Consider the following 16,146-nt stretch of genomic DNA (forward strand, 5'->3'; position numbering starts at 1 on the left):
TTTCAAGACTAAGAAAAATACAAATTTAAATCTCTTAACTAGTAAAAGCAGGTGTCCCTTCCATTATTTGTTTTCAGTTTACACGAGCAAAAAGTTACCTAAGATTTTCTTTTACTTGCATTTATTTATATTTTTAAAGTACTGATTAAAACACTAATGTCATGAATTCTATTTAGCAGTTTTTATGACTATGAATATCATATGTAATATATGGCATGCATTGCTTTGTTTGCATTATTTGAGACTGAGCCTGTAACGTGTTGTATAAAATTACTGATGTATTGGTATCTGAATCAGTATGGAGGATGGATATGTTTAAAATATAATGACTGTAAATTTGTATAATTGAAACATTTATCTTTGATAGCTAGTTATTAGTCCTCTAGGACCTTTGTCCTTGACTGCTACCCAAACACTCCCCTTATATCTCAAGGAAGCTGAAAAAGGTGGCTGGAAACAGGGAGGTCTTTGCTTCTTTGCTTAGGCGGCTTACTCCCATGACTTGAACTCAAGGAAATAGAAAGAAACTGGATGGATGGATGAAATGTTTATCTTAATTTAACCTTTTTTTTATTACTAAAGAAAAGATGTCATATGGTTTATAACGTTCTAAGATTTGGTTTTGTTTCGGGGGTTTTTTGCTTTATGGACCATAAGGTTATGTTACTTAATACTTTATGCTGTTGTTAAATTGAGTTATTTGGCATCCAGTTACCAGCATTTGTTGACTGCTGAGACATATGTTTTGACCAAGTTTAAAGAGATCATAGTGACATTAACACATTTAGTTCCTTTAAGTGTTGAGATCCTACCTGATGAATTCAATTATAACCATAGAAATATGTAAATAAAGTTCAGCAGTAAGTGAGACAGTTTGTGGAGTTGCATTTATTATTTTCATGCATTTAGCTTCATCCAAGGCACCAAGGCATTCAAATGTATGTGTCTTTTGTTTTTTGAATGTATAACACTTTTAAATGTGTTTTTATCTTACAAGTAGTAATTTATGCACAAGTTTGAAGCACTATAAAATAATGCACTTTTTCTCTATTACTTACTTACTATTACAATCTGAATTTGTTCAACAAAACACTTATATAACCACGCAGAGTGTGGTGCTCAGTGACTATTTACTATACTTCAAATTATCTAACAGTACACTGTATTCACAACTTTCTAGAAATATTACTATAAAATTTTGCATCACAATTCTCTTGTCCTGGTAGTGTATACTTACACTTTTTCTTTTGTGTCCTCCTGTTTAGAGCCAGAGTAATGATCTCCCTGTTCAGGAGATCATTTCAGCATTAGAGGCAAAAGCATAAAGGATGAACAGGGATAATCATGACATTGATAATCATTTCATTGCTGCTACTTTCTGGTGTAACGTCATGCACATGTCTCACTCTGTATATTTTATTTTATTTATTTTAAATATTCTACTTATTGTTTACTCTATTTAATTTGTAAAATATGTGTACACACACACACACACACACACACGTAGAAAAATATTTAGTATACACATCCAGAAATGCATATACTATTATATATTGTACATATATTTATTAGTTTCAGATGTAGCCATTCTTGTATTTTGCTTGTTTACATTATTGTATTTTGCACAACTCTGTTGCTTGTGAAGCTCGCACACAAGAATTTCACTCACATGTGCTGTACCAATGTACCTGCACATGTGATGTGACAATAAAAGTGATTTGATTTGATTTGAGTCATACTGAAGCTTGCAGACACTGGACATTATAATCAAGCAATGTTATGATCATTTTAAAAAATATATATATTTTATATCTATTTGGGGGTGGCTATGGCTCAGGTGGTAGAGCGGGTCACCTACTCACCGGAAGGTTGGTGGTTCGATCCCAGGCTCCTCCAGTCTACATGCCAAATATCCTTGGGCAAGATACTAACCCCATGTTTGCCTACTGGTGGTCAGAGGGCCCGGTGGCGCCAGTGTCCGGCAGCCTCGCCTCTGTCAGTGCGCCCCCAGGATGGCTGTGGCTACAATGTAGCTTGCCATCACCGGTGTGTGAATGACTGAACGTGTAAAGTGCTTTGGGGCCCTTAGGGACTAAGTAAAGCGCTATACAAATACAGGCCATTTATCATTTAAAGATTTCAGAGTGTATTAGTTTAGAAATTAGTGTTATTGACAGATGAGAAAAAAGCTAGTATTAATTAGAATTATCAGCTACAAAATGTGAAATTCTTTACCTTCCCCTCTCATCTATGCAGGTGTTTGGGTACTTTCAACATCTTTATGCTTTTTTGTAAGAACAGGTGTAAAACGCTTCTAAATGTAGGAAACAATGGAAATGTAAATTGCAGGATTGCAGAAGTAATTTTTGGACACATTTTTGAGGCACTGTAAAGACATGCACTCTTTTTATTTATTACTTAGAGATACTTTGATTTAGTGTAACAAAACAAATATCAGCCCACATGATAGTCAATGACTACTTATCTGATATACTTAAAATTCCACTGTATTCACATCCGTTTAGAAACAACACTATGAAATTGTTCAACAGCAAAGATTTTATATTTCTTCTTTTATCTGTGGCTGTTTAGAGCTTAGTAGTTTTATCTGTTAATCAGATTTTAATTGCAGCGCTACATCCAGAAGCACGAGACACTTCATTGCTGCCACTGTCTGGTGAAATGTAGTAGTGAAGCTTACCTGCACTGATACTGCTTTACTGAGTCAGTAAAGCAGTATCATAGATTTTTATTTGCAGGTAAGTAAAAGAGCTGATACTGGTTAAAAATTCTAATGTGTAGTTTTTGGACTCAAAAGTAAAAGAATGTACAATCTACTTCAAAACTTTTCATGAAGGGAAAATAAACCTCAGAAATGAGATCTATTAAAATGTACATGTTTAAATGCTAATATTCTATTATGCTAAAGCTTTGAGCTCAAAATAAATTTTAGCATGTACCAGCCTATTTATCCATTTATGTGAAAATTGCAATGTGTTTGTAGAGAAATTGTGTGGAACAAAACCTAATATTCAATTATCTTTCCAATTGTTAGTAGGCAGTAACAATAAGAAAAGTGAAAAGACAGCTAGCTTAAAATGTACTATAGACTACTACTATATGCTAGCAAGTTGGTCCTTTGATGGCACTACTCTGCTTACCATGTGAACCCACCAGTTCCAGGTGAACAACTATTGACGTTCCATAGGGATGCACCGATACCAATACTGGTATCGGGGCCGATACTGTAAAATGTGTGTGTACTCATACTCGTAAAAGTTAACCGATACCATGAACCGATACTAACTTATTTAATTAATCAGAGGGTGGCTTGTCATTTTTGTTGTAGTTTTTTAGATTGGCCACTAGGGGGACATCCCGTGCTAAACAGGCACAGGGTTAGACGAGTGAGACTGGCAGCTCCAGATAAAAAAAGAGAAACTGGAGGCTGCTGTAGCTAGGCTAAACAAAATGTCAGCAGTGTGGACCGGAACAGCCAACTTTAACTCAGGTTTTGAAAAAGGGATGAAAAATGTCAAGAGAAAATCCACGGGATGTTAAAATAACAGAGGCTCTGACTCATTTTATCGCTCTGGATGACCAGCCAATGCCAGTCGTGGAAAACAGGATTCTTCTCAGCATACTCGAGCTGCGATATGAAATTCCCAGCCGCTCACACATCAGGGAGATAATGGTGCCAAAACTTTCTAAAGAGGTAAAGACAAGCAGTGTGTGCGCGATGTCAGTCCTTGGTTTAACGGCACAGTGGACTGATGATCCACGGGCAGATGGGGAGTTCGTTCGTCAATGCCAAATACTTTAGTTACTTTGTTTGTTTGTTTACAATATGGACACTCTGCAACAATTTAAACGTTTATTTTATTCTCAAACCTAATTTGTATTTATTTTATTCCAAACAGAAGTGTTTATTTATTATTCCAAAAGCTCGAGACAGTGCCAATAGTTCAGTGATATTTTGTTAAATTACAATGTGGAGACTCTGCAATAATTTAACAGAAGTGCTTATTTTTCACTTGAAATTTTTTTGTGGTAATTTTTATTAAGATATTATTTATTATCGGCAGAGAATAAAATAAAACCTGTCTTCCAATTCATTGCATTTGTGTGTGTGTGTGTGTGGTAGAAGTATCGGTTTTCGTACTCTGTATCGGCAAGTACTCAGATCCAAGTATCGGTATCGTATCGGTTTGAAAAAATTGGTATCATTGCATCCCTAACATTCCAGAATAATACAAAAATAAAAACATAAAAAAATCTTTGGTTAGCACAGAACAAATACGAAACATCTTTAAAAAAAAGTTTTTTTTTTTTAAATTTCTTGTGCCCTCACTGGACTGCTGCTCAGCAGCACTGAGCTCATCGGTGTCACTAATGGGTACAAGCTAGCCTATACATTGTACAATGCTGAACACAACACAGAAAAAAGAAGTCAGGAGACAAGACAGTTCTCTTAAGCTTCTATTAATTTTATTTTCTTTGCTTTTTTTTTAGGATGTTCATTGTGTTACACAGAGCAATTAGCCACACAAGTTTGATTCTCTTTAATTTTTTTTTTAATTGTTAATTATATTATTCTCCCTTATAAGCGCTAATGCTAAAAAAGTTACTCCAGAACTATCACACGGTTAACTAACTTGTGAGCACATCGGGACAGTAAACTAACACTTCACATACATAAAACAAAGAAAGATCATTAAAACAAATCAAAGGGGAAAGAAAAATGTAATTGAATTGTAAAAACTAAGAGACAAAAAAAAAGACAAAATGGACAAGCATTTACAATCACACAGCCCTGTTCAACCACTCTGATTTCCTTATTTGGCCTTTTTAAAATTTCTAGGCTTTAATCCTGAAATGAGCCCAGCAATTACATTGTACACTCCAGCACAATGGTCTGCAACCCACATGCTTTAATGCCACAATCTATCATGCACAAGCATGCGGCATGATATCATCAGTATTTGTGTTTTCCACATCTTCTGCAAAAGATGTTGATGGTACAATAGGCCGTTTATGCACTGCATAAGCAGCCTATTATGGATCGGAGGGGAGTGACTCAAAAACAGGTTGCCGTCATCATTCCGACCATCAATTATAATTCCAAGCTCACATCTAAGGCCTTCCATCGCATCACAACCATGTCCGCTTCATGAGTCAGGTTTGGAAAAAGGAGAATTAAATAGCATTTAAATGAAACAGGCATCTTCCAACTCAGTGGTCGTGCTTTCATGCATTAGAATATAAACGCATGCAATGGACTGGGCTTAAACATGGTCCTTTAAAAGCACAGTCCGTGTAATGGCTACTTGGCACAGGGCAGTGGTAAGCTTTGACTTTATTTGCAATTATTAAGTATTAGCAATTCAGTGAGAATCTGGATGAATTTATTTATGATAACTGATGCTTAAAGGTGCACGTTTAGCTCAGAGCACTTCTGATGGCAGAATTTGGTCAATAAACACCTCGATTCTTGAGGGGCTTTTAGTTTTGGCAGGACGCTTAAGCTTATTGGCTCCAACCGGTTGGCTCAGAGTTCAGAGAGTGGCTGAAGAAACTCTTGTTTTCTATTCTTATATATTATCTGAGCATGGTGGCAGTGAAGGGGCTGGTTCATTGTCACTGATAAGTCACAAGGGGTTTTATTGGTCTTAAAACTTTTGTAGGTAACCTGGGCCTTTCTCCATCTTCATTGGTTAACTGTGCTTACAAGACACGAGCACTGACATTTGCTCTCTCTCTCTCCCCACACACTCCCTCTCACACTCACACATATCAGTATAAACATATGCAAACATGACTCTGTTGTCCCCGTTGGTGAATAAAGTGGGTGGAGAGGAGTACGCATTGGTTTTACCCGCACCCCCCCACCACCGCAGCACACATGAAGTCAAGTATGCTAGCTGGGTTTGTTTGGAGGTATCCGTGCATGGGCAAGGCTAAGAGATTACAACCCAGATAGATGATGAACACAGTGATCCCTTTCTGGCCACACCGAGCACTGAAATGCAATATCCATACGAGCATGCTACCGATGATGGGATGCTCCCTGGTGAGTGGTAGAACACAAGTGTGGATATTAAGACACGCAGTGCAAGACTGCCAGCAGTATTGGAAGCACTTCTGAATGTGCGGCGACTACTATCAATAGGGTGATAATTAAAGCGCGCAAAACACCCTCAGTCTCACCTATGTTTACCTCCAGGCCATAACTCGAAACAGCACACACACGAACACAGATTCACACAACTTAGCAGAATATAAAAGAAAAAAAACAAAACAAAATTATCCATTCAATATTAACATGAGTTGATAGCAGGCATGCAACTTCCAAACAGTCCAGAAGAAAAAATAAAATAAAATAAAAGCTTCTTGTCCATCACATCAAAATCCAATGGAGGGGGGGAAAGATTACAGTCACTTATAGACGTGGGCCAAATGGAAGACATAAAAAATCTGGCAACATCAAGGAGGAAGTAGTCACTACAATGGATCTCATTGGCTGTCTCCATATGATGGGGTCAGCCAATCAGTATCTTCAGCCCCTTGCTGAGACAGGTTACATATAAGAAGAAAAAAAATCCCATAAAAGAAATGATTTAAAAAAAAAAGAACACAATAAAAACTAGCTTTAAAAGTAGTAGACACACATTGTTATAAGTATCTCTGCTATAGTACGTTTTTTTTTGTCTATGTCGTTTTTAAGTCATTATGTAATAAAGAGAAAAGTTACTGTTTTTTTTCTGTCATTAGCTTCAATATCATCATCATCATCGAGAACATCAGAATCATCAGCATCAACATCCACAATACCGTTTTCAGGATTATTACTATTGGTTTTGTACGCTGCACTGTAAATCTAAATTAAAGGGCTCTATTGGCTGACAATAGAGGGAGAGAGGACTAGTTGCTGTTCGTCACCCCCTCCTTTGCTTTAATAATCTCTTCATGCCTTTTAAAGACTCATGTTTATGGCAGAACAGCCGGTTGTACTTTGCTTTGGGCTGAGGTTGTAAAGAGAAGGGTTTCTATTTTCCACTCAAGTCACTCTATTCCTCTTCCTCCTTCCCTCCCTCTCTCTAACCATCCATATTCCTATGCTCTTTGTGGGGAATGAAAGGAGTTGTTTAGTGGCAAATAAGTAACCCATTCATCTTGTCTCTGCATTATTGTCATGCTTCATCTTTCCCTTCCTTTTGCTTCCACCCTCCTCTCATCCCACTCTCGCTCTTTCTTTCTATCGTTTTGTTTTTCTTCAGCAAGACACCTCCATCGTTTGGGAGGGGCTGGGCGGCATCTGGCCGCCCTGCGAGCCCTGGGACAGGGTGCGGGAGCGAGAGCGGGAGCCATCCATGGAGTAGGAGGAGGAGAGGGAGGTGGTACGAGAGCGGGACAGGCGAGTCATGCAAGATGAAGCCACTGTGGAGAAACACAGAGAAACGGTCAGTAAGAGTACAAGTCATGGAAACAGTCAGGTATCAAAAGGTAAGGAAATGTTGCTGACAACACATAGTTGTGGTCATCCACACTCATAATGGACATGATTGACAATTTGTGGCCTTTAATCATTTACTTGAATTGTTATTTTTCCAGCATGGAAAGACTATACAGCATACATCTTTAATAGCGTTAAAAAAACAAGGATTAGGGGGGCAATTTTCAATTCATTTTGAATTTTCTCTAATCTGCACAGGGTCAGATGAGGCCAAGACCTATTAACATCTCACTAGACTACCTCCAAATTCTTCAACTTCCTCTTAGATCAATAGCTGGACAGTTGAAACACGGCTGGGTGTTCCAACAGGATCCCGAACACACATCAAACCTGGTTTTGGAATGTATAAAACTGGCTAACATTAAGCTTCTGGAATGGCCTTCCCAAAGTCCACTCCAGAAGTCAAAGCTTTTAAAGTCAGATGTATGCTGTACAATCATTACACCGTGGAAAAAAGAACAGTTCAAAGAAATCATTAAAAGCCCAAATGACCACAACATTCATGCTCACGATGAGGGTATGTAACTAAACAGAGTATCGAAATAAAAGTATGAAGCAAATAGGAAACAATACTAAAGCCATGTCTCTGTAGAAATAAGGAAGATAACTGCTTGATAAAGTGAACTTACTGTAGCCCATGCCCTGGATGAAATACTTGAAAGCCTCAGTAAGTTTAGCAGGCTGCAAAAAAAACACAGGACATTACATATCAGGCCAAAAACATGTTTAACTCGTTTGCTGCACTGAATAATGGTGCTCACTGAGGACCCCATGTGGAAGCCAAGGGTATCCGTTTTAGTTTTGACACCTAAAAACATTTGCCAACCTCTGGGGCTAAAAGACAATGAAGCTACCGCGTATGTGTGAAAAACTACAATTCGCCTTGTGGCTACCTGTAGCAGACTCCTAACACGAGTCAATCCCCACAAACCAACAAGACATCAATATATTTACTGCTTTGTTTTAAATGGATCTTGATCTCTGTAGTTAAATCTTCCTTTCATGACAGCTAAGTGGGAACAGAAGCCAAAATTTGGCTTGTTCTAAGTTTTTTAATTAGGCACCTGTGAGTGTGACACAATGGAAAAGTATCAAGATGTTCTTTTCACACTGAAGTATTGCCCAGGGTGGATTTAACATCCACACCTATGTCACATGTGTGTTATTATAGAGATCCTAAGGTGTTTTTACCTGAGTCAGCTGAGGCAGACCACCAGCATCAGCCATCTGCAGAAGAACAGAAGATGTAAGTAAAGGTGAAAAAAAACAAAGACAGACAGACGATGCAGACACTGAGGACACACGTATGAAAACCACCTTTAAGAACGAGGTTGTTGTCGGGTCCATTTTGCTGTTGCACTCCACCTGGTGGTTACAGAAAGAAACACAGTCTTTGTTACAACCCATCAGATCCTTTTTTTGCACAGAAACGTACAATCGGTGCAAACAGCCGTTCAGGTAAGTGTCAAATAATAAAAGAAACTTACAGCAGCATCCTCATAGGGAGCATGATCGCCCACCACCAGCATCACAGGACATCTGAGGGTCAAACAGAAACAGGTGCTGATTAGAAGTTTGAAGATTTGAGAGATTAACGTTTAGTAAAAAAAATCAGAGAGTGGGTATTTACTTGAAAGCGCTGTTGCGGTCAAAGATCAGGTCTCTACGACTGCAAGGAGAAAGAAATGGTGTCAGTGGTAGTTTGATGTAAGGTCGATTATTTGTATTTAAGTCATGATGCACGACAGCATGTTATGTTTACCTGTTGTAAGATTTCCACAGGAGCTCCATGTTGGACAGGTTGGGAGCTTTGGAGATGCGCTCTCTGTAAGACTGCACTAGATCTGTGCTTGACGACAGCTCCTCCTAGAAAAACGGTTTAACATTTGATCCTTTTTTCTCAATTTTTTATTTAACTCACAAAAAAAAAATCTGTCATTTAAACACTTATGGATCTAATAATGTACCTGACTGAAAAGGTGGCACAGAATCTGCTCTGTGAGGGAGGACGTCACGGAGCTGAGCTGTAGAGGAAAGAGGGGGGATCATTCAGGCAGTTTATTTATTTTAATCAAGCGCGATGAAATATACGATAAACAATTACATGATCAATAGCACAGAACACACAGACCGTGCGTGAAGTCACGTAATTTCATATCCAGAGCTATTTTTACATTGATGAGTAACTCCCATTAGGACTAAAAAGATTAAATGATGTTTCTGTGTACACGGCCACTGCAGCCCTGACGTGGAAGGAAGGAAGAGAGAGAGAAAGAAACCTTTTGAGCAGCCCAGTCTATCCATCCTCGGGCGTTAGTGTCGATGTTGATCAGAACCAGACCTTCCACTGCATCTGGGTTTGTGAGCTGAGGAGAGAAAGCAGAAGTGTTCACTGACAGTGTGACACTATCTCACATACATCTATATTTACGGCTCACGTGGTGAAGGGAAAACAAACCGCACATTAGGGCTGGGCGATATGACACAAAATTCATATCTCGATATTTTTTAGCTGGATGGCGATATGAGATATATATCTTGATATTTTTTTAAAGCCATAAAGTAAGAACAAAAAGAGAGTTCTTAGTCAAAGCTGTGTCCCAGATGTCACACAGGCACTTTTATTAACATAGAGCAGATGTACATGAAATTTACTCAAAAATAAATGATGAGCATTTATTAAATAATAATGCTCCATAAATAAAAGAAAACAATGTTGTTTTTGTGCATAACAAAAAGCTCACAATTGTGCAGTCAAAATGTAAACTAAAAGACGCTGAGCACAATAACAAAGACAGATTTCACAGCTGCTCTGTTCCCAACTTGTACTGCGTGACTGACAGCCTGGAGTTTGAAGTCCGCTTCGCAACCACGTCTCTTAACAGCTGCCATTTATGGACCTTATACACAGTAGGGTAATATTACGTTGAAGCACTGTACGTATCACTCCGCGAGGCTCAGCCGTAATGCTCCGACAATCCATCAAGCGGTGCAGCACCGTAGCTTACCAAAGTCGTACTAAAACATTTTTTGACAGATTGCTGAGCGCCGTGTTCCACATAAAATCGGTTCGCAGTCATCAAGCACAACCAGAATTCATACATAAGGCGCGCTGTCAACTTTTGAGAAAATGAAAGGATTTTAGTCCGTGCAGCACCTCTGGGCTGCATGGCGTTAGCGTGGTTAGCTCGTTAGCGGAGATTTGCCGTGTCCATCTTGTTGCTTCCTGCAGGTGAAGCGATGGGGGAGGAGGGGGAGTTGTGTTCAGTGAAGGAGAGGCGAGGCGGAGTAACGTTGCGTAGAGACAAAAGTGGACGAAAGAGAGGCAAACTTGCGGCTCCACAGGTATAATTATAACGTAACATAGACTATATCGATATAAAGGATATTGTCACATCTTATATCTCGTATAAAAATATATCGATATTTTTTAAAAACTCGATATATCGCCCAGCTCTACCGCATATCGGATCTTAATGAGTGAAATATTCAGGATGAAGATCTTTGCTGACATTATTTAATTTGCAGAAACCAAAGCCATCAACTCTTTGAAGGCTGGATTCAAAAATCCCACCAAAAGTCAGTTAAAAATTAAAATCAGAGGCATAATGTGGTTCGGTAATATGAATGTGTGCTTCCCATGTGGATGTATGCACTCTCTAATGTGTGTGCATGATCCTGATGAGAAGCAGGATGGTGTCCTCTGGGATCTCGTCCAAGTTCAGGGATTCAGTGATCTCCTGGACCGTAAGTGGCTTTATTTGACTGAATCTGATACTCCCAGAAGTTCTCAGTCGGATTCAGATCACGGGCTAGTCAGTGACATGATTGCTGTTGTTTTCTAGGAACTGCCTACGTACAGTGACTACGAGGCCAGACAATGTCTTACATCAGGATCCACTGCACAAAGATAAGGTTAAGGTCTAAAGATTTCACCCTGGTACCCAACAGGAGTGCTGTTAGTTAACAGGTGGAGGCCTGTGTGACCCTCAAAGGATTTGCTTCCTCAGATCATCACTGACCCACTGCCAGACCTGTCATGAGCCAGTTTAACTAGTCACATCAGTCGAGCTGCAAGCAAACAGTGACGTGGCCACAGCTCTGTACTGGTTATACCACCGCTGAAGACACAAATAGTGTTCTCCTGAGCGATAGGTGCTACAATTCACACAAAACCTCCACATCAGGGTTGGTACAGGAGGAAAAGTCGAAACTGGAAGCAGTTTTCGATCACTACATTAGCTAGGGCAAGAACAACAGGGTATAATAAACCAGGCAGTTTCAGGCAGCATGATGTCCAGACTCTTTTATATCTGTCACACATGCTCAGTAAGAAGCTCCTCACCGGTGGCAGCTCTGCCAGATCTGCTGTTTTCTGGAGAACGGCACAGAACTCTACAGTGGCCCTGAGAAGCCAAACGGACTGCAACTTAAGAAAACACCAGCAATAAGAAGAATGCTGCAAAAACACAACGGAAATAGGAAAAACTAAAACAGAAATAAAACAGATTTCCAAAAGCACAAGGGAAGTGTTTCTGGGCAGACAATAACCTGACGGACCAGTTGCAGGAACCAAAATATGCTAAGAATTGTGCTGGAGACACTTAAAAGAAGTGGAGTATCTATCGGTTTTGTGAGGAAAGAAAAGATGAGAGGTAAGTAGAGCTGGGCGATATGAGATTTTTTCATATCACGATATGTTTTTTTCATTTCAGGCGATAACGATATCTATCACGATATAAGCCAAATAACTATATTTGTAAGATTTAAATGTGCCGTTGCTCACAAGTAAAATGTGAAATAATCAGCAGCTTGTTTTTATTTAAATATTTATTTCCCATAATAAGTTCAACAGGGTAGATGTACTTAAGGAACATGAGACTTTTTCAGATAAATAAAGGCAAATATTGCAAACTACACAAAAGGCAGCCGCTAAAGCGTTTAAGTTTCAAAATAGAACAAACGAAACAGACTAAATTGTCAATTCCACTTAGAAACAAAATATTAATTCTAAAAATAAATCTTAGTTTGTTTTACAGAAGAACAGACAAAACTGACTAACTTTTGTCAATATCAAATAAACTGAGAACTAAAAGGAAATTCTCAATCTCTCCTTGTTGTATAGCTTAGCTTTTCAAACAGTTTTAACAGTTACTTTAGTCTGACAAAAGCCGAATGACGAATTAGCGCTTCCAGTCAGAGACTGAGGCTACGTCCACACGTACACGGGTATTTTTGAAAACGGAGATTTTCCGTTTTCGTTTTAAAAAATAATCCCGTCCACACATAAAGGCAGAAATGAAGGAAAACGCTGCTATGAACATGCCAAAGCAGCAGGTGGCGCTAGATTCCTAACCGTGCAGAAATGTTGGCCAATCAGAAGTCTAGAAGCCTCGGTGGGAAAAAGTAAACAAAGCTGGGGCATAGAAGCAGAACCGAGTCGTATGTGTGGAGGGACAGTAACTGTGTGTGTAAGCATTTAAACACTGCAGAGAGTAGAATTAACAGTAACAGTATTGTAGAAATTCATTTCACCGAAACAATAACGTGGCACACAGTGTGACGCATGCACCAGTTCATTGTATTTCCAGACTTGCTTTCGGCACATTTACAGTGCACGCTACTCTGTTTTTGTCAGACTTGAAATAGCCGAAATACCTTCACACTACGGACCTTCTTTGGCTCTTCCGTTCGACAATCTCTCCGGCATTGGAACCATCATCTGTTTTCTCTTCGGTCACGCTCGGTTGATTTTTCTAGTCGGCACACTCATTTCCTCCATTACGCGCTGGCTCCATTACCCGCTGGCTGCTTCCCAAACAAACACACGTGCGGCTTGGCACTTGTGCTGTACGTAACAAGTCACGCGACGTGACGCTGCGGCTGTGATTGGTTCGGCTCTGCGCTGCTTAATTTGGATTGGCTGACCTTTTTTTTTTTTTTTTTTTTTAAGAGGACAAGAGCGGCGAGGTCTATCGCGATAGCTTAATTTCTCTATCGAGTAAAAGTTATATCGCGATACATATCGTTATCGTTCTATCGCCCAGCTCTAGAGGTAAGTGTGTTAGCCTAACTATTAGCCTAAAAATCCGTCATCAGTATTATATGAATCATGATAAAACACATCTACCATGTTTTGGGTTCCTGCAACTGGTCCGTCGGGTTATTGTCTCCCCAGAAACATTGTGCTTTTGGAAATCTGTTTTTCCTATTTCCATTGTGTTTTGTGTGCTTTTGCAGCATTTTTCTTATTGCTGGTGTTTTCTTAAGTTGCAGTCTGGTTGGCCTCTCAGGGCCACCGTAGAACTCTCTATAAGAAAGTCGAGTGACCTCTTCTGTCACGGACCCGGCTCTGGGGACTCGGGGTCCGTGGGCAGTGGGGACTGTGACTGTTATTGTTATTATTATTATTATTATTATTATTATTATTTGGTGTGTTGTCTGCACTGCCCCTATGCACATCTGTATGTAGGCAGGTATGTGTGTGTTTTGCCTTTCTGCTGTGGCCAAGTTACAGGCACCTTCAGCCCTGGGGGCGTGGTCTAACTTGAGGGCTGGCCACACCCGAAGTCCTGGCCGCACACCTGCTCCTCATCTGGGCTCGTCGGGGGAGCTATTTAGATGAGCGATGGAGCTTCCACCGACGCGGGATTATTGCGTTTGACTACACGTCAGTCTTCAAACAAGTCAAGTGTGAATGTATGCCTGCTGGGATAAGTGTTAACGGCTGCCTCTATTGTTTTCCCCTCAGGAGGAGTGTGGGACGAGATGGAGCAGTGAGCACGGGGAGTGCAGGGACACTGGGGCAGAGAGCACTACACGGGGACTTTTGGGAAGAAGACACTCCACGGGGGTCTGGGAAACTGGGGATTTATTGTTGTTTACTTCACCACCTTGTAAATAAACACTGTTGCACTGAAGAGTCCGGCGTTTGGGTCCTATTTCCCCATCTCCCCACGGTCTGCCAGCCAGACCGTGACATCTTCTCTGCACTTAATGTTCGTTAATAAAAAGCCCTTTGAAGTTGAAGTTTTAACATCAATTAAAAACCATTTCAATTATTTGGGAACTCTTTATTCGACATCAGGAAGTGACCCAGAAGAAAACTAATTTTGTGGACGCATTTTGTCTGGAGATGATGTTGATTTTCACATTTAAACCAAAGCTAATGAGCATTCAGCTTTTTCTTATTTTAAGAGGTTTGCACATAAATATCCACAAGCATCACAGTTTAACATTTATTTTACAAAGTGTTCCTGCTTAACTCTTCTCTCTTACAGTCAGCCCCACGCAAAACTGTAAACAAGAACTGACACCATCCTGTGTTAATGCAAAATAAGACCTCTGTCGAGTGCTAAAGCAGGATCTGAAATGACTCATCAGGACAGCTCTACAAAAGAAAAAGATGCTTACCGCGAACCTGGCCAGGATGTATGCTCCTGCTCCCACACCCACTCCGATTACAGTACGGAAGCTGACAGAACGATAAAGGTTATTAACACCTACAGCATACACATGTGCACACAGTGTTAATTGTTGCTGAACACTCTGGTTATTTATATATCTACAGCATTGTGCAAAATTCTTGAACCACCCTTTTCTTTATATTTTGACAAGAAAATGGAAATAGTTGCAAAGATATGAGGCAAAACAGTTTCAACAAGGTCACCACAGCAGGTAGCGCTGTGTGTCTCAAGGCCACTTAGCTCTGTTACACAAATCCAAAAAAATTGCTTGCGGTCACATCACAATAAATACGGTTAACTCACTTGAAAAACTGCAGGACAGCTGGGATCATCTCTGATATGGTCTCCATGGAGGGATACTGGTAACTACAACAGCACACACAAATGAGCTTAATGCAATTAAGCGGCTTAATATGAAAACAAATATGTGAAGAATGTTATGTTACCCAGGAAATACTCATTCTTATCTAAGATCTCCTCAACCTATTCATGGTAGCTGGGCAGCGCTGATCCATTAGATAAATTTCATAAGTAAATACGACGGCTAACACCTCTATCCACAAGGATTTAAGACCACAAAGAGAATGAGCTTCAATTTCGAGAAGCAGCGGCAGAAGCGAAGGGTCAGAGCTGAGAATCTGTCACAATACATGAAACAAAATCCTGCTGAGCCACTAAAATAATCTCACAAGGAAAGGGAGTGATAGAGAAGTACTCGTGGGGGAAGGAATAAGAAGTACGGGGAGAGAAAAGAAGGGATTTTGTTTAAACCTCTGACAAGAGCGCATTAGAGAACAGAGATGGTGCAGGGGGAGATGTGAGAGAGGAGAATGGTAAGGATTTTTAGAAGAGATTAGGTTCAGGCCTGTACGGAAGATTGTTTCCATTTCTCAGAAGTTTACTTTAAAAAAAAAATTGCAAGGTTACTGCAGGACACCTTATCAAACACGATGACTGTCTCACCCTGCAGGGTAGGCGGCGGCCCCCTCCTCTTGTCCTGGGGCGTCGATGTGAATCAGGGTGAAATTCTTGACAATCTCCTGCATCTCTTCGAATTTGAACAGAGGCGAGAAGCAGCTCTTACCTGCCAGGTAACAAAAACAGAGTAAACAAAGATAATGAGGAAAAAACGCAATCGGTAACAAGCAAGAGACTGTTTGACTTGGA

The 16,146-nt window shown here is 39.9% G+C and overlaps 1 protein-coding gene across 1 annotated transcript in view; it reads right to left on the reverse strand.

Moving 5' to 3' along the window:
- Positions 1-4,466: 4,466 nt before the first annotated feature.
- The window catches only part of ndrg2 (NDRG family member 2), a 52,292-nt gene continuing 40,612 nt past the window's right edge, over positions 4,467-16,146 (reverse strand). Inside the window, exons 5-16 of the mRNA XM_086277799.1 lie at positions 15,943-16,063; positions 15,283-15,345; positions 14,927-14,987; positions 9,793-9,879; positions 9,481-9,537; positions 9,276-9,379; positions 9,144-9,182; positions 9,001-9,052; positions 8,831-8,878; positions 8,705-8,740; positions 8,143-8,194; positions 4,467-7,437 (exon numbers count right to left, since the gene is read on the reverse strand). Coding sequence (XP_086133925.1) covers positions 7,274-7,437; positions 8,143-8,194; positions 8,705-8,740; positions 8,831-8,878; positions 9,001-9,052; positions 9,144-9,182; positions 9,276-9,379; positions 9,481-9,537; positions 9,793-9,879; positions 14,927-14,987; positions 15,283-15,345; positions 15,943-16,063 — 884 coding nt within the window. The 3' untranslated portion in view covers positions 4,467-7,273. The remainder of the gene's footprint in view (positions 7,438-8,142; positions 8,195-8,704; positions 8,741-8,830; positions 8,879-9,000; positions 9,053-9,143; positions 9,183-9,275; positions 9,380-9,480; positions 9,538-9,792; positions 9,880-14,926; positions 14,988-15,282; positions 15,346-15,942; positions 16,064-16,146) is intronic.

This window comes from Aulonocara sp. 'chitande type north' Nkhata Bay, linkage group LG3 (genome assembly GCF_057382095.1).
Source record: "Aulonocara sp. 'chitande type north' Nkhata Bay isolate Kocher_YH1m ecotype deep benthic linkage group LG3, A_spYH_male_GT1.1, whole genome shotgun sequence".
In the NCBI taxonomy this organism is placed as follows: domain Eukaryota; kingdom Metazoa; phylum Chordata; class Actinopteri; order Cichliformes; family Cichlidae; genus Aulonocara; species Aulonocara sp. 'chitande type north' Nkhata Bay.